The following is a 24793-nucleotide window of genomic DNA, read 5'->3' as shown; positions in this document are numbered from 1 at the left end:
CTCTCACAATGGCGCTGCAATAACACTTGGCTGCTGAATTCTTTCAATACATTAAATATCTCCTTGGAGACCAAATTACTTTACATTTTCTTAAAAGACAATTTATTATAGCTTTGTTTTCTTCTCATTATCTCTTAAAAATATATCGAATGAAGAAAAGAATACAACTTGTAAATAACTTACATAAAATGGTACTAATGTGTGACAATCGACTTTGGTTTAGTATGTAGGTTATTATTTAACAGAGCACAACAACCTATTGTCATGACAAATCCTTATGACCACAATATTCCACGTGTCACATGTATCAAAAACCACTGTATGCCATTATTATAGCACTCATAAAATTAACAGCCTCAGGCAGCTAGCGATTTAAATAATTGATAAGTTTTCAATTAAAAGGCAACATTTTCAAGTCTAATACAAAAATCTATTTGAATTACTGATAAAACTTACAACTTGTGTTTGCCCAAAGACAGAAAATGCTTGCATCTAAAGGGGAAAAAATAATTTCACAAGTTTTAACTTAGATGTTGCATTTTTTTTTCCAATTCTTAATACAGAGCTCTAGACTATATATTCATTTACCCTTTGTAATCAGCGGGAAAGAATGATTAAAGAACTAATGGTAAAAATGTCTCTACTTTTGCTTTCCTCATGTGGCTTTTAAATAAATACTAAGGTGAATTCCATATGAAAATCTAAGCTGCTTCATTTTTACAATAGAAAGATGGTCCTCCATTAGTATCTTCCCTATGCCACTACATGGAATTGAACTCACTCAGAGCCAAACTGAAGCTAAGAAACCAAAGACCAATGCAACATTTAATAACAGGTTAGTAATCACGAGGACCACTTACCAAAATCTATTGTAAATTAGATCCAAACGGGTTTCTTTATGGCAAAACTGAACCCCAAGGAATTTCCAACCATAGGAACCAAGAGAGACCAAAATGACAGCAGGTCCATGCAGTTTGTGCTTTCTGTAACTACTCTTTACCTTTTAAATATTTATTGAGGGGCTGGAGTTGAGGCTCAGTGGTAGAGCGCTTGCCTGGCATGTGTGAGGCCCTGGGTTTGATACTCAGCACCACATATAAATAAATAAAATAAAAGATCCATTGACAACTAAAAAAAATAATATTAAAAAAAAATGTTTATTGAGAGCCTTGACTCTACAAAACAAAGGATATGCGATGGCAGGGGCAACAGTGAGAGGAGGTAAAGGAAATCCATTTACGTTTTAAACGACTTAAAACATGTTCTCTCTCAGCGATATTTTCAATTCACTTCAAAATATTTTGCTGAGTGATAGAGTACTTGCCTAACATGTACAAGGCCTTGGGTTCCATTTTAAGCACACACATAAATTTTTTTTTTTCTCTGAAACAGCATCAGAAAATCAAAACTCTATCTTAATACATTAAAATTTGAGAATGGGACTCAGGTTCTCATCTATACATTTATTTTTGTTAGGTGAATAATGAGAAAATTCTGATCCAAACAGCCAAACCACAATCCATGGATCAGTGACAATTCGTGAAAAAGTTTTCAACCATCCACAGAAAAATAAGAAAAAACTACCACTATTTTTCTCTGCTAATAAAATAATGGTAATAAATAATTTTTATTAGTTTACTTATTTTATTAGTGTTTCTCTTAGGCGAAACTAAAAATTACCATGCCTCAATCCGTCCCCTAACCTAAAAATGAAAAACTGATTCATTCATGAAAGCCAAATATCTGGGGATGAGTGAACTGAATGATCTCTTTTCAGACTACAAAGTACCTCTTGAGAAAGCATGGGAACTTCTAAATTTAAGGACCTGTAAGGTAAGGTTATGTGATCATGACCAATATTTTTCTACAACACAAAATACTAAACATCCCATTTGAAAATAACTACAGTTAAGGCATTATAAAACACAAAATCTCTTGGAATTTATTAATGGTGATTAAATTTTAAAAAAAAATCCCAGTACAAATTTGCAAGACAGTGGACAGCAGAGAGGCAGTGGAAAAGTATGAGTGAGTGCAGGTTTTGGTGTTAGGAGAGGCTGAACTTAAATTCAGTATTTCAAAACTAGTTCTAAAACCTGGGGCATGTCTCTCAACCATACTTCCCTCATTTATAAAACAGGGATGGTAGTGTCTATCTTAGATAGATTATTAAATTTAAAAAAAAAAAGAAGAAACAACTCGAGCATTTAATTTACACAGAATGCACTCAGAGAGGGAAATGATTATTGTTATCCCTACGATCACATTCTCCATTATTTCTTGAAAAGCACAATTAGTTATGATCTTCTAAAAAGTATGTGTCTTTTATGTGTGGGTATGTTGAATACATAATGAAAACATATTGATGTCTGTTCTCTGTCCAGAAGTGAGAAAAGTAGAACCCATCTGTGTGTGTGTTTTTTCTAAAAATAAGAATGTCATATTCCCAGGAGAGTTAGTCAATCTATCAATACTAGTGCTAGACCTTTCTGAAGATGATCCTACTTTGCCTTTCAAGTACTGATGAGTTCAGCTCTAAATTCTCAGTACACAAAGACTCCCACATAAGTTAATGGGAAGTCAATGGGAAATTGACTTTTCCTACTCTGTGCTGGTTGGAATGCAACGCTCTGTTAATCATGCCATCCTTCTTGTTCTCTTTCCTCCTACCCTAAATTAAAACTATTGGCGCAAACCCATACAGATAGTTTACAGTTTTCATTACAATGAAACAATGTCCTGGTTGAAGTTGAAGTCTATCAGAATCCTACAACCTAACTACTGGCTATGATTAGAGTCTCAATGAAATGCAAGGGCCCTGATTCCATCATTTCTACCCCAATACCACGTTGCATTTCTGCAGAACTTTTAACTTTTCAAAGGGCTTTCACATCTATTATCCCATTTGATCACTACAATGACCCTGTGCAGTAGAAAGGACAAGTATTATTATCTGCAATTGATAGATGAGGCAACTACAGCACTGAAAGGTTAAGTGATTTGCCTGAGGCCAGGAAGCCAACACAGAGCTGTGATCTCCCACATTCACTACAATACCCTCCAGACCACTGGAAAATATTTTTGTAAACAGATTCCAAACTTAGATAAAATAAAATAAAACTTGGGATGAAAGCTCAAATCAGGGCTCAGGAAAGCTATATCTCTTCATCATTGTTGAATTTTTCAAGCTCTAGAAATGTGCCTTTTCTCTTGCTTATTTATTTCTGTCACAGACAAGTGTTAATACAAATGTTCACTGAAATTTGAAATACGAAAAAAAAAAAGTTCATTTCAGGATATATTCACATGTCTTTGATTCAGTAAGTGACTCTGTGGTTTGTTTTGGGGTGTGGGTAAGAGAATGGGTTGTGCATAAAATAACCCATAATACATCTTTAAATCCTGTATCCATATTAAGCCTGCAGCTACATTATAACTATAGTCTGGAAGGGTGAAAGAGATCTCAGTTGAAAGTAGATTTTGAAAAATTTTTAGAGCCCAGGGGTTCATTTTTAATGAGCCGTTACTTTAAGTACTGCATAAAAAATACAGGAAATTGATAGTCCATTTAGTCTGCACCATACCTAATGCAAAAGTCATTAAGATGCATTATTCTTAATGTTCATGATATGATCAGTGTCTTTTGAAAAGAAATGCCCTCAACTTTCACATAGGGAAATCTTTGAAAACCTTATGTATTATTATGTGGAAAAATGTTATGGCAATTGTGATTTACTTACATGTTTTCACTATGACCAAGAAACAGCAAGCTCCATCACATTAACAGTTTTAGTTACAACCATCCTCATTTGTAATGCACTTACATATGACAGCATTGCCTTCATTTCTTCATCACTTCTCACTGTAATTCTATCACCATCTTCATCTTCATCTGTTTAAAAAGGAACATAGTCCAAGTGGTAAGATGCGCATTCTTTTATCATACAAAAACCACGCTGCATAGAAAAATAATACAACTGGTTTTTGACAACTTGACAACCCAAACCCTTAATACCATATTTTTGGAGGATGTTGGGATTATTAGCTTTCCATTTGGTTTGCTTTGGTTTGGTTTAGAACATAATCAGAATCTCAAAAAAGAACTAAAATTTAGGGAGAGCTGAAAAATCAAAATACTGTTCATATCATTCATGACATAGGTCCAGGTTAAAGTAAATATAACTGGAGTATGACAAAACAGGTTTTTAGGGAGAATTTTCAAAACCAAAGACCAGTCTTGTTCTACTACTGGTACTTTATTTCCCAAATGGCATCCTATTCCCTTCTATTTCTTCTTGTCTCTCAAGTCATCTACGACATCTCAATAGCATGTTTAAAACAGCTAACATTTACTGAATATTACTACATGTAAGGCACCATAATTTGTACTTCATAAGCAATATTGCCTCAAAACCCTCAGCACAATCCTATGATGTGGAAGTCATCATTATTATCGTTCCCTTTTTACAAAAGAAGAGCCTGCGAACTGGTGCAAGGTCAACTTGCAAAGCAACTCCAGACCAGGCCTCCCCACTTCCCTATTGCTGCCTAGCAACACTCTTTCCAGTTTCATTTGTGCTGGGTACTCTCTATCACAGGCAGCAATAAATGGGAAGTCACATTATTTTGAAATAACAGTCCTAAGACTAGAGGATAAGAAGACTTTACAAAATGCATAACCAAAAAGTGTACATTTGAATGAGATCTTCACGGAGGTCTCATCAGAAATAATGTTATCATTTCAATAATTATCTTAAAGAGAGTAGTTCTGACATATTTCTTCAAAAACTGCTTTAAGAACCTGAAGATAAACCATTTGAGAATATCAGGCCTCATTTTTGACTCAAAATGAAATTGTTGGTCTGATCACCTACCCACTCCATCTACCAGTTGCATTCAGAATGACTTGTGGCTATTTCTAAATATGGCTGTTTCTAAATATTTAGTTAGATACTTCATCTGCCTGAAGATAAAATTTTGTCAACAATGAGAATACCTGACAGTCTATGTGGCAGATTCCAAATGCACAGTTGAAAGAAAACTGCCAACATACTTGAGCAATACACATAGGTGACAAGTGGGAAGGGGCAGGCTCTGGGCAGGACACCTCAGCTCTGGGGTGCAAGCTAAACAATAAATATTATTTTGTTGTTGTTGTTCACTTCTGGGTACGCAACTGTCGATCTGATTAGATGCAGAGAATGTCCCAATCCCAAGCGAGGCAAACCAGACATCCCTCATCACGAAGAGAACAAGCAAGCACAGCATGCTCCAAGGACACTAATGGAAGAACAGGCTGAGTTCAATACATGCATCTTCCCCTTTCACATATCTGCAGTCACCCTCCTGTCTAGGCACAGTTCAAATGATGTCCCCCTGCCTGTTGACCAGGTCATAGGGATCCTGGAAAGGAGCCTGTGCTCTCTCTCAATTAGCCTTTCATGAAGCAAAATGCTACTACTCCTTTTCCTCTCAGCAACCAACATGTGACCATAGGAAGGAAGGCAGCACTCGGCCAGCCCACTCAGTGACCAAGCAACAGCTCCCACATAGGTCTTCTTTCCAAAGCATTTGCTTCTAGATCCTGGATCCTGGTTCATTCTACAGATTTCCCCAACTTAATGAGAATTAGTATTATCAATCACCCTGTCTAAATAGGTGTTATCAAGAGCCACTACTGGTATTCCACTAGTAAAGGCCACTGGTTCTCAGATTAAAAGGCACATACTGGTCTCTTCAAGTAAGGAAGAAGGCACATTCCTACGTAATCTCCTGGGGGACATTACACACATAAAGTGCAACACAGCGACCAGCACTTTTTCTTCCTTTCATTTTAGGTATAGATTCTCTAGGGCCAAACTGGGAAAGGGTCATTCCAGCTGTAGAAACAGAAGAAAGGAGCTTCTGTAGAGGTTCTAGAAACTAACATTATCAAGGCTAAGTTGAAAGTTTTCTTAAAAATACAGGGAACAAAGGAAAAAAGAGCTACAGTATGAAAGAGTATAATGTTATATATTATCATTATCACACATGAGAGCACTTTACATTTTTGCTTTAAAACCAGGTCAAACACTGTTCCAGCCTGAAGGAAGTAGTTTTTTATAAATCTCATTTCTGTACCAGAGCTAGCTATAGAGATGATGGTCACAAAGGGACTGCTTAAATTCAAATTTCAATATACACCAGATCTTGATAAGGTACTGTTTGCATGGGGAGGTGCATAGAGTTTAGTAAACAGGCAAAAAGTCTTTTTACAGCCTTTAAAGAGAGGACACAAATTCCAAAAATATCACTTAAATCACAATCTCTCTAAATCAAGATGAGAGGGAGAGAGTTCTTTTAAGTTCTCAAAGTCAGTCTTGATTTAACTAAGGCTACTTAAGATAAAATATTCTGGAATTCTAGACTTCTACGAAACCCCCTGAGGGATTATTTCAGTGGGGAAAATTTTTTAAAAACCTGAGGGATGTGGGCTAGCTGAATAATGTCTTGCAGAGCAGTTCCATAGAAAGCAGCCAGGAAACAAGCAAAGCACATGCTTTAAGCAGAAAGAAAACTGAGGTTCTGCTGCCAACCTAGCGGCAGAGGGCTGGTGCTGCCCAGGAGGGTCTGACTCTAAGGCGAAGAAGACTGCAGGCAGACTGAAGGAAGCATTCCAATAAAGCCTGGGGATAAAATAGGGCTTATGTGACACAGTGTTTGACAGCTCTTATGAGTTAACAAGAGACATGAATTTATGTGGGTCTTGGTTTTCTTTGGGGGTCTATTTCCCTTTTGAATAATGTGGGCTTGGTTGCCTAATTAAGACTCAAGACTCCCTGCTCTTATCAAAGAGGAGACTGGGGGGGGGGGGGGGGGGGAATAACCATCCCCTTGAGAAGACAGGTGGTTTGGGCCAAAAAGAAAAATTGAAACTGTCTCTGACCCCTGGATGGCAGCCCGCACGAAGTATTCACCTTTCAAAATGAGAATGCACTTTTCTCTAAAAACACCTGATGAGGATGAGGAGAAAGTGAAGGGCAAGAAAGCAAAAATACACACCAAGCAATGTAGTATGACAGTACTCTAACATACTTTTCTAAACAAAAGTTAGACATACACAACGCATCCAGCAAATGTTCTGGCTGATTGATTGCCTATCAAACTGGGTTAACTATAAAAATTACACCAGCTAGAACTATAAATCATAAAAACTTAGTAAAATGGCACAAAGAGTGCCAACATAAATGTGTTGGTGAAGAACACCAGCAAAGTAGGGGGACTAAGTGGAAAGAAGCAGAAAAATAATTTGAATTCTCTCTGTCGTATACATGAAGGTTCTTTGCCATCTGACCAAAAAAGCATTACTGGATATAACCAAGAAATGGGAGGGGGGGACAGATCTGACACACTGGTTCACAATGAGAATTCCAGGCTTCTCTAGTTGCCTGGAGCATAGTAATATGATTTTCCAGCACATTAGGGAAGCAAAAGTAGAACCAGAAAGTCTATGTACTGGCTGGATTTTGTTAATGTCACTTAAAATGGAGGAAAAAATCCTAGCAAGATACCAAATAGAGTGCAGCAGATGGTAAACAAATATTATGAAGCAATCTTCACAAAATCTGCAGTGTGTCACAAATATACAAAATGGCAGAGTTTGGGAAAAGAGAATCATAACAGGCCATATGTTGTTAGCGATTTTATTTGAAGCAACATGCAATCCAAAAGGGAAACCTAGAAGAGGAACATAAAGGCCCAATACAGGAGTGGCAGCCCCAGGTAGGGGGTGGTCAGAATGGCCTACCAAGTAAACAGCAGACGCCAGGGAGCCCTCAGCCACACACCCACTGCACTGAAGGGGGCTTGAGAGCACTTTCAGGAGAAGCAATAGAGCTTCTACAAAGAGTAAAAGAAAGTTAAGGCAATATATTATATGTCATTTGTCACACTCCTTCTGTGCCAGGTGGGAGTCAATTAGAACTACAGCAAAGGCATTTTTCCCAGGCAAGAGGAAAGAAATGAAAACATAATTGTAGAGGTTAGAAAGACATCAAACAGGAAATTACTGGAAAAGATGTCTAGTTTGATCCGTTCTCAGGGTTAGAGTCTAATGACCTGGGCATGACTGCAAGGCCACAGTTAATCTATGGACACATGTTCATGGCCATGAGACTTCACTTAGCTCCAGGTCTCTCTCTTTCTGATTACTTCCTGGCTTCCTGATTTCCTTTCTCCTTTCAGCAAAAGAAAAGTGCCCAATATGTGGTGGACATTATGCTGGGCACTGAGATAAAAGGGAAAAAACAAGCAAAAATGCTGCCTCATGGAACTTACACCTAGTGACAGAAGTAAGGGAACAGGCCATGCAGGTAACTGGAAAAGTGTGTTCCACACACGGGGAGCAGCTGATGCAGAGGCCCTGGGCCCAGAGAATGTCTGGCATGTTCCAGAGGCAGAGGAAGCTGAGGTGGCTGGACAGAAGGAGAGGTGGGGAGAGAAAGAGCAGTTCTAAGAAGTAACAGTGGGACAGGGTTGAGGAAGACGCAAAAATGTAGAAACCTATGGGGCATTTTGAGGACTTGGCTTTTACTCTCAATTGAGATGGAAGTCACTGAAGGATTTTGAGTGTCATGATCCTGCTGCGGGGAATCACTCTGAGCTCCCAGCAATTTGGGAGTCTGAATGAGGCAGAAGGATCACAAGTTTGAGGCCAGCTTGGGCAACTTAGAAGACCCTCAGCAATTTAGTGAGACCATAAACAAAATAAATTTTTTTTTTAAAAAAGACTGGGGATAGAGCTTAGTGGGTTCAATCCCCAAGACCAAAAAGAAAAAAGAAAAAAAGATGCTCTGGCTGCTGTGTGAAAAAGAGGCTGTATGGAGGCAGTGATCTTATTTCCCTGATCAGGTGAGAGTTGGTGGCCTAAACAAATGGGAGGATTTTTAGTTTTTTGTTTTAAAGAGACTGGGTGTCCCTGGGTTGCCCAGGTTGGCCTCACACTCCTGGACTCAAGCAATCCCTCTACCTCAGCCTCCCACGTAGTTGGGACTACAGGCGAGTGCCACTGCACCCAGCCAAGCTGAGGTTTTGTCATCACATGCTACAGCCACTCTGAACAGAGAGAAATGAGGATTGCTGATGGGTGGGACGTACCAGGCTTGTCCTTACTGATTCATTTCTTCAGCCACCCTGGCATTCCAGAACACATATTGAGTCACCTTTGTGCCAGGTACTATGGGAGGGTTTCTAGAGATTAAAATAGGAGCAGCACTGCCCCCTGACATCAAGAAACAAGTAGTTCAGTACTTGGGTAAAGAACTTAAACTTTTAAATTCTCATACAAATTAGCAAGATTACTAACAAGCAACAATGATTCCCATGTGACTAAAAGGGATTTGGACTTTTTACATAAATGATATTTCAAGCCAAAATTTCCATAAATTAAAGCTCCCCTCAAATTGCCTCGAATTCTACTATGCATAATTAACTCTTACTTGTTAAATATTTTTGAGACAATGTAGTTTTATTATGAATTAAAAATTTTCCTAACCTCTCTAGTTTGCTTATAAGCAACAGCTTATCTTTTACATATACATACTGTTGAAACAATTTAAGAAATTAAACTCTGTATTTCCACATATCTTATGTCTCAGAGTTTGCTCTAAAGTAGAAAGGGGCACCTACCCAATTATTCTTAGTGAGACTCTCTTCACTATTTAGACGTGCGGTATCTCCTACAGGTGTCACTCCAGTAAACAATTAGAGCTCTTCTCTAGAAGAAGAGAATTTACAATTTATAAAACTGAAATTTTCCTTTAAAAGGTCATGCTATGTTCATTTTAAAATAATATGTGATGTTGGTTTAAAGATTCCCACCAAAGATTGTAAATTAGTACAAACACTATGGAAATCAGTAAGGAGATTCCTCAAAAGACTAGGAATGGAATCACCATATGACCCTGCTATACCATTCCTCAGTATCTATCTTAAAGAACTAAAGTCATCATACTATAACAATGCATGCATACGGTTGTTAACAGCAGCAAAATTCACAATAACCAAACTATGGAACCAATCTAGGTGTCCATCAGTAGATGAATAAATAAAGAAAATGCAGTATATATACACAATGGAATTTTATTCAGCCGTAATAAAATTGTCATTTGCAGGAAAATGGATGGAACTTGAGAACATTATGCTAAGTGAAATAAGCCAAACTTGAAAGTCAAGGGTCAGTAGAACAGAGAAAAGGAACCAGGGGGAAGAAGGAGGAAAGGAGAAGAGGAAATTCTGGGGAATGACATTGACCAAATTATATTGTTATATTGTATGCACATATAAATATGTAACAACAAATTCCATCATTATGTACAACTATAATACGCCAATAAAAAATGGGAAAAAAATAAAGATTGCCAACCAAAATACAAAACAATCCTTCAAAAATTCATAAAACAACTGAAGGAATTCTGTCCAATGAGAAATGAATATAAAACAGGTTAAAGACAGATACAAAAATATTTTATCTGAGTCAAACTTGGATGCAGTTTGACAAGTGCAAAAATACTTAGCAGGGCTCTAGTCCTGAATCTGTGAAGTGGAGTGCCATGGAAAAGTAAAACCACATGGCATCTGTGTGCAAGCCAGCATTTGTCTATATAAACTCAAAATGCATCCTTCAAGTCACCACTGAGAGTTTACTGCCCAGCAACACCAGTCCAACAGTCATTTTAAAGCAATTACTTGTCTAGAGAAAAATCCAGGGAGAGGAACACGTGTAACAGACACTCACAGGAAACGCATTAGTGGGCACGGTAGATTTTTATCACCTCATGTGTTGGTGCACTCATTAATCTGCTAATGAAACTGTGAAAACCAGCAGGGGTCTCTGGGCCCATATGAATGTCAGGCTCCTACGGCATATGTAGGGCCCACACATGCAAACATACAGGATATTTTATGGTTATAGAACCTGGCCTCATCTCAGAAATGTTTTCACATCTGGGAAAAGACAGATTATTCAATAACTGGCATGAGATCAACTGTCTATCTGTTTGAAAAATAAAGCTGGATCCCCACCTGATTTTTTCCACAGAAATAAACTGAAGATGGTATAAGAGTTTTTTTTTTTTTTTAATCTCATCTTTGCAATAAAAAATGCATGCTTTTTAAAAAAAACTATGATACAAACATGCATATTTATATATATAACTAATACGTGCTTCGTGTATTGACTTCATTAAAGTAAAAAGAAAAAAGAATACAAATGAATGTTTTTTTCAATATCCTAGAATGTGGAAGACCTTTCTAAGCATGACAAACCCAGAAGTCATAATGGAAAATGTTATAAATTGGACCATGTAAGAATTTTAACTTCTTTATGGAAAAACAAAAAGAGAATAAGAAGATCAAAGCAAGCTGAAAACAGTAATAAACTGAATAATATTTGTTCAGTTCAGTTTATAATAATATTTGTAACATGTTAAGATAACAGTCAATTTTCTTAACAGGAAAACTCAAATCAATTTAAAAAAAAACAAATAATAGAAAATGGGCAAAAAAGAGTTTACAGACATTAAATATAAATGAAAACAATGATAAAACTCATTTATAATTAAATATAAACAGTATTATAATATTTTTTTCACATATCAAATTGACATTAACTAAAAAGTTTATTAACCCAGAATTGGTAAGGGTAGAGAGAAATGGGTTTTCTCATAAAGTGTTCGTGGAAGTATAATTCATCCTACTTTTGAAAAACAAACATGGTACTAGGTGCTGAAATTTAAAATATGGGTACTCTTTGTCTCCATAGTTCCAAAGTCTAAGAATTTATCCTACAAACATATTTCCATAATCAGAAAAGATATAAGACAATTCCATTGAGTTCAGCATTTTTTCTAAAACTGAGAAACTGGTGACAATTTTAAAATGTCCATCAGTAGACCAACTACATTAAGCCACAGTCAAAAAATTAAGTTTAATACAGTTATCCAAGAGAATGAAGTTGCTCTGTGCACTCTGATACTGGAAAAATGCCTAATATATATTGTTCCAGTGGGGTCAAGAGAAAGAACGTAATACAGAGAAAATTTTTGTAAAGATACAGAAGAAACTGCTAACAATGAAAAACAAATTGGAGGATTTGAGGAAATGGAACCTTCTTTTCCCTTTATTTCTGTGCTGCCTAGATTTTTTTAAAAAACTATCTATCTATACCTTCTTCACTTAAAAACAAATCAAACAAATTAAACCTTAACTATTAAAAAGTACTTCTGGGGCTGGGGTGGTAGCTCAGTGTAGGGCACTTGCCTAGCACATTGAGGCACTGCACCACACAAAAATAAATAAATAAATAAACTTGGTAAGAAAAAATAGAGGTTTAGGACCACCCATCCAAAAGCAAGTTCAGCTCAGATTGGCCTCCCTTCTCTCAACCAGCCCTAGTTCCCCTTGGACCAGAAATCAGAAAGAATGTCACCCCTAAAGACCTTCTTCCCCACTGGGTTTTGAATTTGGGGCCTGAATTATCCACCACCAACAAATTATATGCCATGCCCAGGCAATAGCACAAATAATAGGAAAAAGGAAATTACTCGGTTAGCTTTAGATCACGTGTATTTTATAATTCCTATATGAATATGGACACACACAGCTTTCCATTTTGTTCATTAAGTACAATAGTCTAAGGCTCTAATGCTCAGTACTAAGACAGCAAGAGCAAAATAAAGTATAGTGCCTATCACAAAGCAACTCAAAATCTAGTAAGGAAGGAAAACACTCACACAGCCAACCAGCAGGCAGCTGAATGGGTTCCCTGTCCTAGTAGAGGTGCACAGGGGTGAGCCATCTGGAATCATCATCAGTTTCACTGACAAGATGGAGAATTTGTGAAAGAATTTGTAGTATCACCTAACCTTTACCCTGTTTTCTATTCTTGTAACTCTCTTTTTCTCTACATTTATGTAAAACAGGTGGATCTCACATCTGTCCTTTCTCTAACTGCTTAATGCATATCACTGAATAAAATGCCACCTCTCCTGTATAAGAGATCAATTAATGTTGGGTAGATGCTAAAGTATTAAATACTTATTAAATACCTTAAGTATTTCTTTGAATAAAGTTTTATTTGAGGGTGGCTCATTGTACCCATAAACCACAGAAGTATCCCCCAAAATCCAGTAAATTAACTTTCAAATTATATCTTAGCTATTTCTTATATATTAGTTCCATTTATAGGTTCAGATTTTTGGTTCAGAAAAAAATAAGCCACCCTAGACCAGTCATAAAAAAAAAAGCCAGCTAGGACTTCAAGTCTGTAATGGGAAGTATACAGCAATCCAAGCACCACCCCCCCCAAAAAAAAAGGCCTATTGTTATTTTGTCTGTGTGTGTGCTTCTGCTTGTATTGTTTTCCATATAAAACTGTTCCAGACATAGATGGGTATAGAGCTGCTGCTCTTGCTGAGAGAAGAGGAGGAGCACAATGTCAAAGAACTTAAACCTAGAAACTTAAATGTTTTTCTCCCATACTTACACTCCACAGGTTTTCAACACGCTTAGTTATAAAGAGTGCGAATTTTACAAAGAGACATGTGTCTGAGCCTGGGCCGCACCACTCCTGGAGGACACAGGCACTTCCGTGTCTGAGTTTCCCAGAGGTTTTGTTTTCCTAATTCACAGATTATCAAAGTCACAGGCACAATCTAGTAAGTAAAGCATCTAGGACCTTAGCTGGCACAGAGAAAGCCATCAATAAATGACAGGTAAAACAATCAGTATTATTGCTAATATCAACTCCTAACTCTGGGAGCCAGTGGAGTAGGCAAATGTCTGGGGACCCAGAAAGCAAGAAGTGGAAAGTACAAAGTAAGCTGCTTTTTTGTGAGGCTTAAGAAAAAGAGAACACATGATTTCAATTATGACAACTCTCAGAACAAGTCCAGCACAATGGCTGGGAATATATGCTCTGGAATCTACTCTAGAAATTCCATTTCACCACTTATTTGAGAAAATTCCTCAGAAGAGGTGTCCTTTCCTCAAAGGAGAAGTCCTTAAAAGGAGATGTCCTTTCCTCAACTGAAATGGAGCTAATAATGGCCCTTCAAAGTACTTTGTGAAGATTAAAATAAATGAGTTGATCATGGAATGCTCTTAGCACAGCATCCGGCAAGAGTACATACTGCAAATGCAGACTCCCAGGCTGCCACCAAAACCCTGGCACCCTGTGAAGCTGTGGAAAAGAAATCCAAGCAGAGCCTACAACACTGTATATATTTCAGACACAGTGTCAACAGTATAGTCTAGTGTGGTTAATAAAATACTAATTAATAATCCTATTCACAGATTTTTTTGGGGGGGGGTATCAGGGATTTAACTCAGGGGCACTCAATCACTAGGCCACATCTCCAACCCTATATTGTATTTTATTTAGAGACAGGGTCTTACTGAGTTGGTTAGCATCTCGCTTTTGCTGAGGCTAGTTTTGAACTTGCGATCCTCCTGCCTCAGCCTCCCAAGAGCCTGGCCCTCACAGTAGCTTTTAAAAACAAGTAATAATTATTGAAAAATATTCAAACAATAGGGAAATATATAAAGTAAAAAGTGTGCTCATCCATTCACCACCCCCAAACCCCACATCCACTCTCCAGGGGAGACTACCGGAAAGCACTACAGCAGGCACTCTTCAGTTCCTGTCCCTGAAAAGCGTGGCGGGGGCAGATTTTTCATCAAATGGAATCATATCATGCATATTTGTTTATTCAACCCTTGGATATCTCTCTAAGTCAATGCATAGAGAGGTATAACTCATTCTTTTCAGCTGCTGCTTAGCTTCCAAATATGGGTAAACTATAATGTATTCATCGACTATACTAGACATTTTATTTACCTCTAATTTTGTGCTATTAAAAATAATCCCATAATGAACACCTTGTATGAAGGTTATTTGGCACATGTATAGCTATTTCTGTTGGATAGTTTCCAAAAGTGGATCTACTGAGTCAAAGGTTTTGAACATCTCACATGTTGGTAAGTATTACCAAATTGTCCTCCAAAGAAGAGGTACCCATTGTACTATCTGTTACCATTTTCTTTAAAAACAGAAACAAAAAGTACACTATCATGTAGAAAAAACAAAGATTTTGATGTTGAACAATGGTCTGCTTCTTCAAAAACTGATGGGAATCAAAGTTCAAACTCTAACTTTATCCTTCTCAGGATTTGGGCCCCTCTGCTACTGACTAACCTCACACTGTGGCCTCCTCTGCGATAACCTGATTCACTTCAAAACCAGTTGTTTAGCATACCCTAACCCTGTCTAGAAGCCAATTCAGTGGAGAGGGGACGGACTCAAGACCCAAAATAGGCTGGGGTTGTAACTCAGTGGTAGAGCACTTGCTAGTATGTATGAAGCACTGGGTTTGATCCTCAGCACCACATAAAAATAAATAAATAAAGGTATTGTGTCCATCTACAACTAAAAAAAATATATATATACATATATATTTATATTATATATATATATAAAATATATATGTTTTTTAAAAAAGACCCAAAGTGTTCCTGTCATCACTTAGCAGCCCAAGCTCCACTAAAGTAGAATTATTCCACACAATGCTCACATAAAAGCTCTACTCTGTTGCTATGCTTTAAAGCAGTAAAGGATTAAAATCTCTTAATCAATAATCATTGGTCTACAGGTAGTTTACACCTTTCATTTTGCCCCACAATATTATTACAGTAAGGAGCAAGAGCAGATAAAGGTCATGTTGGTAATTAAAGCTATATTGTAGAAATATGGACATCCAAGATATGATTAAATAAGAAAATATTACTTGGTTCAGTATCATCATTAAACTTGTATTAATTTATAAATATTTAAATGTACCATATGATGATCATAAATAACCTGATTTTGTCAGTTTCTAAAGTAATACAACCCATAAACCTTTTGAAATATTACTGCAGAAAGAAACAGTCAAGAAAGTATTCAAGCCACACTTACATTCAAATGCTGTAGTTGTTGCTTCAGGCAGAACCTGGCCTATCACATCCTAAACAAAGAAAGAATAAAGAAACACAATTAGCCATCTTCTTTATTGCTAACATGTGGCAAATCCTAGAGGAAATATGAGAACCTGAGAAAGCTTTTTGAAATGTTGGCATAAACTATAAAAACATTAGCTCATAATCACACTTAGCCCAGCAAGGTATGCCCAGACTTTAAATCTCTATTCCAAGGAGAAAAATCTTTAGAAAATTTGTAGATTGTATTAATAACAATCTTTACTCTCAATTCAACAGTGCATACAACTACACTATTGTACATACACACACACACACACACAAACACACACACACACACAAATGGTTTCCTCTGTGGGAGGCTGTGGAATGTACTATGGGGGAAAGAGAAAGGAGTTTGGGAGTCAGGGCACCTTAGTTTTGGATCTCAATTCTTTGTTACATGCATGACTTGGAAAAAAAATCACTTAAACTCTTAGAGCCTCAATCTGATTATCCTCCAAAATGGGTCTAGTGGTAATACTTACAGAGGTAATGTAAAAACTAAATAACATGATAAACATAAGCTTGGGACCTGGCACATTGTAGACATTCAGCAAATGTAGTTCCTGTTATGAAAAAAGCAACATGGAGCCTTGCACTCAGTGATAGGAGTGAAACATACAAGTTTCCATGACGATGATATAAACTGAAAAAGCAACATTTCATACAAGCGGTTCTCATCACCCCTTCCCCTTCAGCAATGGTAAACATGTTTAACGACACCAAAATAAAATTTCATCTGGCCTACAAAAAAAATCAAAACAGTATATAGAATCACATGTCAATGTGAATCTAAGAAGCTGAAACACTTAAAGATTACTCTAGAGACCGTTTAAATGAAGAGGCACACAACTCCTGAGTTCTGGGGAAAGTGACCCTTTACTATGTCTAGTCCCACCCGAATGTCCTGCAAACCTCCTTTCTCTCTGGGAGCTCTGCCACAATGTCCCTGCCAGGCTGTGCCAGAATTGGCACCAGGCAGCCAGTTGACAAAGCCTCAGCCACTTGCAGTGGTTCTCAGCAGGGGACCCACAGCCCTTCCAAGCAGGGCACTTAGCTGCAACTTCCTTCTAAAGACAATTCTTTAGAAGCTTTTGCTGCAGTGGCAATTTGCATAATAGTCTTGCCTCTACAGTGTTTTTTTTTTTTTTAATAAATCTATGCATATAAAATTGATCAAAGAGAACTGTCTTAGGCAGCCCTTGCTCATTAGAGTCAAAAGAGATTGTTTTCTCTGACTGTAGTCTTAGCAAATGAAACATCAACTTTTGGAGGAAGTATCTGTAAAAGATTTTAGGGTTAGAAAATTCTTTCTATACACTCCTAGGGAGAAAGTTTTTTTGTTTTTTTTTTTGATAGGAAAAGTTTGCACAGTTAAGTACAGGATGCAATACACAGGCAGCCCAGCATAAAGCATGACAGCACAGACTACAGCCAGGCTGCTAGGGCTGAAGGCAGCATGGTCTCTCACCAGTTGAATGAATGAGTCTCTGTGCCTCAGTTTCCCTACATAGAAAAAGAGATCATAACTATACCTGCCTTGTAGGACTAGTGAGTTAATAACTGTAAAGGGCTTAGAAGAGTGTCGAGCACATGGCAAGTGCCATATTAGTGTCTGTTAAATAAATAAATCCTGATCACTAGAACATTACAAAGCTTACCTCATAATAAAACCTTTAAATTCAGCACCCAACTATCAGTGGAGGATGATGATAATTTGCTCACTGACTCTACCCTTCCTCAGTATTAATTGAAGACTTTTTCTTAATCAGTACGGAAAAAATGGGGGAAGGGGTCTGGATGGGGACCAGGACGCTCCATCCCAACCCTCCAAGTCTAGGTTATCACTGGTTACTTCCAAGGAGCCCCAAACATCTGACAACCAAACTTGAGATGTGAACTCCCTCTGCAGAATTAACAATCTAACTTAGAATCCTTCCTTCTTTAAGAATAGTAGACCCCATCAAACAGAAAATTTCTAATAACCAGCTGAAACCCCTGCTGGGCAACAATGGCATGCTTTGCCCATCAATATAAACATGGCACCCCACATGCTTTACATCTGACAGGAGAAAAGAAAAAAATAGCAAAATGATTGAATCATGCAAATACAGTTGGCCATCTTGTTTCTTTAAAGTAAATTAAGTGGGGCTCTCATAATGACAAAGAGGTAAAAAGTCTGAAAATTGGTGAATATCTTCTGGTCATTTTTAAGCAAGGTACATTTAATGACTTCATGTATATTTTCCAGTTATATTTAAAGGACTTATTTCCAAGTGACTTTCTCCTACCCTTAAACAACATAACTTTTTACCTCACCTAGTTTCAAAATGGACTAAAATTTACATATCTTGATAGTGATCATTTCTTGATCCTTCACCTTCCTTTCAAAAAATTGTATAAATATCTAACAGACCAAAAATATAACTGAGCACCTACATACCAGGAGTTTTGCAAGTAGGCTCTAGAAGAATGACTTGTTCCTAGACTCCAGGAAGACTAGAATCTGATCAGAGATAAAGACTAACAATGTAAGGCACTTTTAGTATAAGAGCCAAACTAAAGCTATAAATAGCAAATAGTGTTTGCTAACTCAGGAGGAAGGAAAAAATCACAGGCTTCATTTAGACAAATTTTATACAGGAGAGGAAATCAGGAGCTGGGACTTAGAGACAGGGTACAAAGAACAGAAAAGGAGAGAACTGGACATTCTCTTCTATCACATGCTAATCCAGTGTAATCCTGCACAGGTTTCCTAGAATTTAAGGACTCAGTCCCCGGGAGAAGGAGAAACCCAGAAAGCTGAAAAAACAGACACAAGAGATACTAAATGCCTCTGCCCTTGGGGACCAGGTAGACCTCTTTCACACTGCAGCTAGTGCCAGATGATCAGATAAAACACAAGGTCAAGAGAGAACAAGTGAGTTACCCTGGTTCTCCCAGGCATTTGGTGAAGCAGTGCCTGAAGCCCTCAACAACTCACACAGGGTCTGAGATGTTCGATTATGCTAACTCATTGACCCAACCTGCTTCTGGTTTCTGTTAGGTTCTCCCGAACACTAACTAGATGGTTTTAGCAAAGCATTTCCCCCTCTGGAGTTCATGCCTCCACATTTGAAAACTGGGATGGCAAAAGTAGAAAGCAGCAGGTAGATTAGAAGAAGGAGATGCTTCCAGTTTTCAGTGACTGAAGTTTAAGATTCTAAGCCAGAGATACTGGAACATTCTGTTGGTTTTTGCCTTTTATTGATAAAGAGATAAAGTGAAATGGGAGAACAGACCACAGCGATCTACGCTTGCATGCTGGCAGAACTCCCTGGGAAAATGCACAGCACCCGCTGTCATGAGCCTTCACCAGGCCTTCCTGACAAGCGTGCTCCACCTGGACGTCCGAAAGCAAAGCAGACACATGGCGCTCTGAGCACTAGTAGTGAGCCATTTGAGCAGTGGTTCCTTTAGGCCACTAAGCCTGGAGCAGAACAATTTGGAAGTGCTCAAGAAGCAGAAGACCAAGGGCCTGGCCCTTATGCTGTAGTGACATCACTTCCGGAGCACTTACTATGTGCTAGATGATTCCAAGTCCTTCGTACACATCAACCCAGGCAGTGCTCAAAACTCTATGAGGTAGGCACTGTTTTCACACCCTTCCTTTTTTTTTTTTTTTTTTAACAGAAAAAACTGAAATAAGAGGCCACCAGCTCACGTGGTAGGACTTCCAATTTATAACCAGACATCCTGGTTCCACAGTTTATGGCCTTCAACACTGTATTGTTCTACTTAAAATAATACTTGGTTGTTTCAAGTGAGTAAAGTAAGAGAAAATTCATCTTCCTCATAAACACAAATTTTACTTAAGCTTCACAAATCTTTTACAAAGAGGGAAACTGATATTCTGAGAGGTAAGTGACTTGCCTAGTTAGTGAGACAGATGGCAATTAAACTCAAATTTCTTGACTCAAAACCCAGCACTCTGTCCACAGAACTGTAATTGCATCTATCTTCTTTTAAACTCCATGATTAAACAAATATTTCATGGTCCTGTGAAGCAGCAGAGACAGAGGGGAAACAGATCTCCATCTCCTCTAGCAGTGTATCTTCTAAAGGAACAGACAAATAATCCTGACCAAGTCTGTGTTTTGCTGGAGTAACACATGGAACTGCAGAAACACACAGGCAGTCATATAACCAACCATGGAGGAAAAGCAAAGCTTGACTTGGAAGCACAGGTGGGAGTTGGCTAGCTGAAGAAAAGGTCAGTGCAGAGCCAGTCTGAGCACTTGGGAGAATTGACAGTGATTCTATAGACTGGGGCATAGGATGCTCATGAGGGTACAGTGAGAGAGGAAACTGGTTCCAGTCAGGCCAAAACCAATCAGATGGACCCAGACGACCATGAGGAATGTGGGCTTTTCATAAGAGGAAATCCATGAATGTGTGAGTGTGTGGAGAACTCTAGATGCAAGAGAGAAGGATGGTATTTGGTGCACAAGATTGGAGACTGTTGGCTTAGTTACAACCTCCACACTCCCGGCTTAGGTTCCTGAAGATCTGGCATAGCCTACTTGGTCAGTAACATCCAAAATTCAAAAATGAAGCCACTGGAATGAAAATTTTTTCAGTCACCCAGGAAAATCAAAAAACCACATCACAATTCTTTCTCCTCCCAAGGACCTACCACTCAATTCCCCACACACCTTTTTCCCCCCAGGGCTGGGAGCAAACCTGGGACTTAAACATGCTAGGCAGGTGCACTACACTGAACTACATCCCTGACCCTCAACCCTCTCTTATCTTGCAGGTAAGTTCCACTATGCCTCTGCCTTTTGCAACCTGCTTCTCAAAGTCAGTTTTTGCCTTTGATGTCTCAGTTATTCACTACATAAAATGGGCCCAGTGCATCCTGTCCACGTCAAATGAAGATTAGAAAGATGCAAAGATGTGGAAAAAAATACTATGTAAAAGTAAGGAAATGAATTCGATTCTGCCTCTCCCACTCAAAATTACACAGCTTTGGAAAAATCCTTTCACTTCAGTACTCTTCAGTAACTACCTACAAGAACAACAACAAAAAGACATGGGGGCTGAACAGGCCACCTACAAGTTTACACTCAACTCTAACATTACACAATTTTATCTGAAAATACCTTTGAGTATCCTGAAGGTAATACACTATCAGTTATAAGATGCATGCATTTCCTGTACTTTAACATCTCTGAAATTGGGCTGTGTGCAGGGATGGCATGTCACAGTCTAACAGGCAGTGTTTTTTCCTTTCTTAGTGATAAGATTGTCTTGCAATCAATGGCATCTTAGGTTTGCTCAAACATGGTTAAGTTAAAGTTGCTCTTATTTCCCTTTCCAGGCAAGTCATCAAATTCAGAGAAGTGAGTAGAAAGCATGTCTGGAATCTGGCCAGGGACATTCCCCAAACACTTGGGAAGAAACTCTCCTAAATTCAACTTCTTATATACCAATCTGCTCCTTCTGTGTTTAAGTCCCAGTCCAGGCTGTGAGCTTCCTGAGGACAGGGATTTAGCCAGATTCATCTATTTCTCCTGGGCTCTGCACAGTTGCCAGGTTTCAGTGAATGCAATTAATCAATGTTGTAGCTGAAACAAAAACAAAACAAAACTTCCCCTACTGGAGGCCAAAAATGGCAACCACCACTAGCTCATGCCACCATCAGTAAGGTGCTGAACCCCCACGTTTCTGAGCGCCGCCACCCCACACACACATACACACACACACACACTAGGATTTGGACACTAAGATTATCACTCACCAGCACATCCCTGAAGAGTAACTGCGGCCCAGAGTGCACTGTCCAGTCCACCGCGCCACTATTTGGAATCTTGATGCGAATCACCAACACCTGGTTCTCCATGGCACGGAAAGGGCCAAGGGCCAGCCACAGCATTACAGGTCAAAGGGGCTCACATCCTGGGGCAAGGGGTACCCACTGGTCCCTGGTTAGGACGGGCTCTAAGAGGTGATAAGGGGAGTGAAGGGCACAAGACAGAGGGTGGGGGGCAGTGAAGAGAGCAGGGAATCAGGAAGAAGCCCGCAGGCACAGAGCCTGGCCCAGGTTGTGTGGGGATGGAGCCTTTCTCCCGGGGAGGGTGCCCTGGGGAACAGGCAGTGACCGGAGGTCGCAAGGTTCTAGAGTTGGAAACAAGGCAAAACAGAATCGTGAAGCTCTCAGCAGTCTGTGAGGGTGAGAGGGGACTGCAGAGCCAAGACCCGGGTTCAGGAGATGCGGCGGCAGGTGTCCACCCTCCTTGGTGGCTTAGGGGACAAGGGGAGGGTCCCCGACCCGAGGAGACTCAGTCTGGGTCTATTAGAAGGAGCCCCTGGGCCGCGGGACCACGAGAAGGCCGAGGAGGGCCCTGGGCGGGAGGGTCCGGGCGAGTCCTCTGCCCCACCTGGAGCCAGAGGGCGCGGCGCGTGCGAGCTCGGTCCCCGCCGCCCGAGGCCGTGAGTCCGGCGGCAGCGGTGGCAGCGGCGGCGAGAGGCGGAGTAAGGCGGCGGCGAGACCACGGTTACTCCGGAACCAAAACGCGCGGCGCCGGAACCCCGGGAGCCGAAGAGTGGGACCCGCCTCCCGCGGCGCCATGTTGGAAGAGGGCAGCTCCGGGGCGCACCGCCCCAACGTCCGGGCTGGCGGGAACCGGGAGCCAGCGGGCGACGCCGGGCGACGAGGACCCGAGGCGCTGACCCTGCTGGTTGGTCAGACCGCGTCGCCCAGTACCGCCCGTGGCGGCCGGGTGACGGCCCTTTCTCGGCGTTAGTTAAAGGCAGCGGGGTGAAAACGTCTAACAAACGAAGGACGAGTCTCAACTAGAGCGGGAGGCTGCCCATAGACAAGTTAAGGCTTAAAATTGCGTAGTTTGCCTTCACAGAACCTTCCGAAGGACAGGAGGGCAGCTCTCGTTTATCCACACTTTGTCAAGCCATGCATCTAAATGTTGGTGGGGTTTTGTGCATCGAATCAGCAAGAGCAAGACAAAAACAAAAAATAGGGTGGGGTGGGTGACTTGGTTTTTCCTCCTCCCAAGTCACAGGTCTAGAGGATCATCATCTTTCTCCCACATTAGCAGAACATAACATGAATTTTTCAGGAAAGTTCCTTACCCCTAAAATACCAGACAGCCCCCTATTCAAAAGCAATAGTGAAGAAACTCAGTGAACTGAGTTTAACTGCCTGGAGACAGCTGTAGTAGTAGCAGCATAATCTCTTATTCAACCGTTGCAAAAATATCCTGTCTAGTCCATATATTTTCAACTAAATTGCATTGCTTACGAAATCGGTGATACCGTGGCAGTGGCTGTAAACCTTGGTTATTTTTAAATGCCTTGTTGCCTCAGATCTTAAGTGCATAATCTTGTTGATCTAGGATGCCTAGAAACATGTTTGTTTACAAATGGCAGCATGTAGGTTTGTCCTTCATATCTCTGCAATAGAAGGTGCACATATCGACTTCACTTTTTTGGGATGAATTTTGCCTGAATTGGGGGATGGTGTTTCTGTTTCCTCTCAAATGGATGATTAATGTAAGAGAAAAATTAAATGTTGGTCATTTTTAGTATAATACGAAAATTATTTCTGTATGATTTTCTCTGAGTTTCTTTTATATCTAATTTGGAAGGCAATTGTAAGAGATAAATTATCACTTTTTAGTTACTGTAACTTAATAGCTTAGGTAGAAATTCATTTAGTCAGATCCTCCAGGTATTCTACGAATTGCCCCTTTCCACCTGCACTTCAGTCCTCTGAAAAATAAACTGTTCACCAAAAGTCCCAATGTACTTGTTATTAAAAGTTCATGTCCTATTATTTGAGAAAATAGATCACAAACTAGAGATTTTTCTATGAACCTGTGATTTGTTAAAATGTCTTTTTTATTCAAAGTACCATGGGGAAAACCAACTCCATTTGCCAAATTTGCATACATATTCTGAAGCTTTTCTTACACAAATGCAGACTCAGTTCTTTCCCAGTATTTGCAGAACCAATATAATCACATTTCAGTTCTTCATAGCCTTTATAGAGAAAGAAATCTTAGCCTTGATTATTTGAACAAGGATTTTTCAGAAAACTCTTTTAACTCTCATTGAAGAAATATCATAGTTACAGATAATACAAGACCATTCCATAATGATCATAAATGACAAAATATTGCTTTTTGATCTCCTTACCCAATAGAATAAGCTCTGTTATCTAAGGTGTATTTAATATGCAGCATTGAAGGTGTATGTAATCTTAAGACTTTTGCACGTAGTACATTTTTCCTTCTTTTTAAATAGTGAATATAAGTCAAGTGTCACTCAAGCACTGAAGTAGCCATAAAGCGGATTGACTGTAGTCAAACAAAAACCCAGTGCTGGTGTGGTTTTTTTCCTTCTTGAGGGATATTAGAGCTTGAGGGATCTGAAATGTCCCTCAAAGGCCATGTGCTAAAGATTTCATCAACAGCCTGTGGTGCTACTAGGAAGTGGAGCCTAGTGGAAGGGAGTTAGTCATTAAGGGCCTGCCCTTAAGGGGCATATTGAGACCTCCACCCCTTCCTTTTTCTCTTTGCTTCCCAGCTGCCATGAAGCAAGCAGATTTCCTCTGCCATACACTTGCCACCATGATGTTCTGCCTCAATACAGACCAAAACAATACCACCATGAACTACAACCTGAAATCATGAACCAACATAGACTTTTTCTCCTTATAAATTGTTTATGTCAGTTATTA

The 24793-nt window shown here is 39.3% G+C and overlaps 1 protein-coding gene across 6 annotated transcripts in view; it reads right to left on the bottom strand.

The window, feature by feature from the left end:
* The window catches only part of MAP2K5 (mitogen-activated protein kinase kinase 5), a 241415-nt gene extending 218748 nt beyond the window's left edge, over positions 1–22667 (bottom strand). For 2 of the 6 annotated variants that reach the window (XR_013762228.1, XM_079129590.1), the window contains exons 1-3: positions 21836–22667; positions 15992–16040; positions 3825–3892 (exon numbers count right to left, since the gene is read on the bottom strand). Coding sequence is in view for 4 of the 6 variants with exons in the window: in XM_079129590.1 (XP_078985716.1) it covers positions 3825–3892; positions 15992–16040; positions 21836–21970 (252 nt within the window). In the remaining 2 variants the exon portion in view is untranslated. Of the gene's footprint in view, positions 1–3824; positions 3893–15991; positions 16041–21835 lie in introns of those variants that run through there. The other 4 variants (XM_079129591.1, XM_079129589.1, XM_079129588.1 and 1 more) reach the window with 4 other exon arrangements.
* Positions 22668–24793: the final 2126 nt, after the last annotated feature.

The sequence above is a fragment of the Sciurus vulgaris genome (assembly GCF_902686455.1).
Source record: "Sciurus vulgaris genome assembly, chromosome: 2".
NCBI lineage: Eukaryota > Metazoa > Chordata > Mammalia > Rodentia > Sciuridae > Sciurus > Sciurus vulgaris.
The sequence above is the reverse complement of the archived record's forward strand: the minus strand, read 5'-3'. Positions and strand labels throughout refer to the sequence as shown.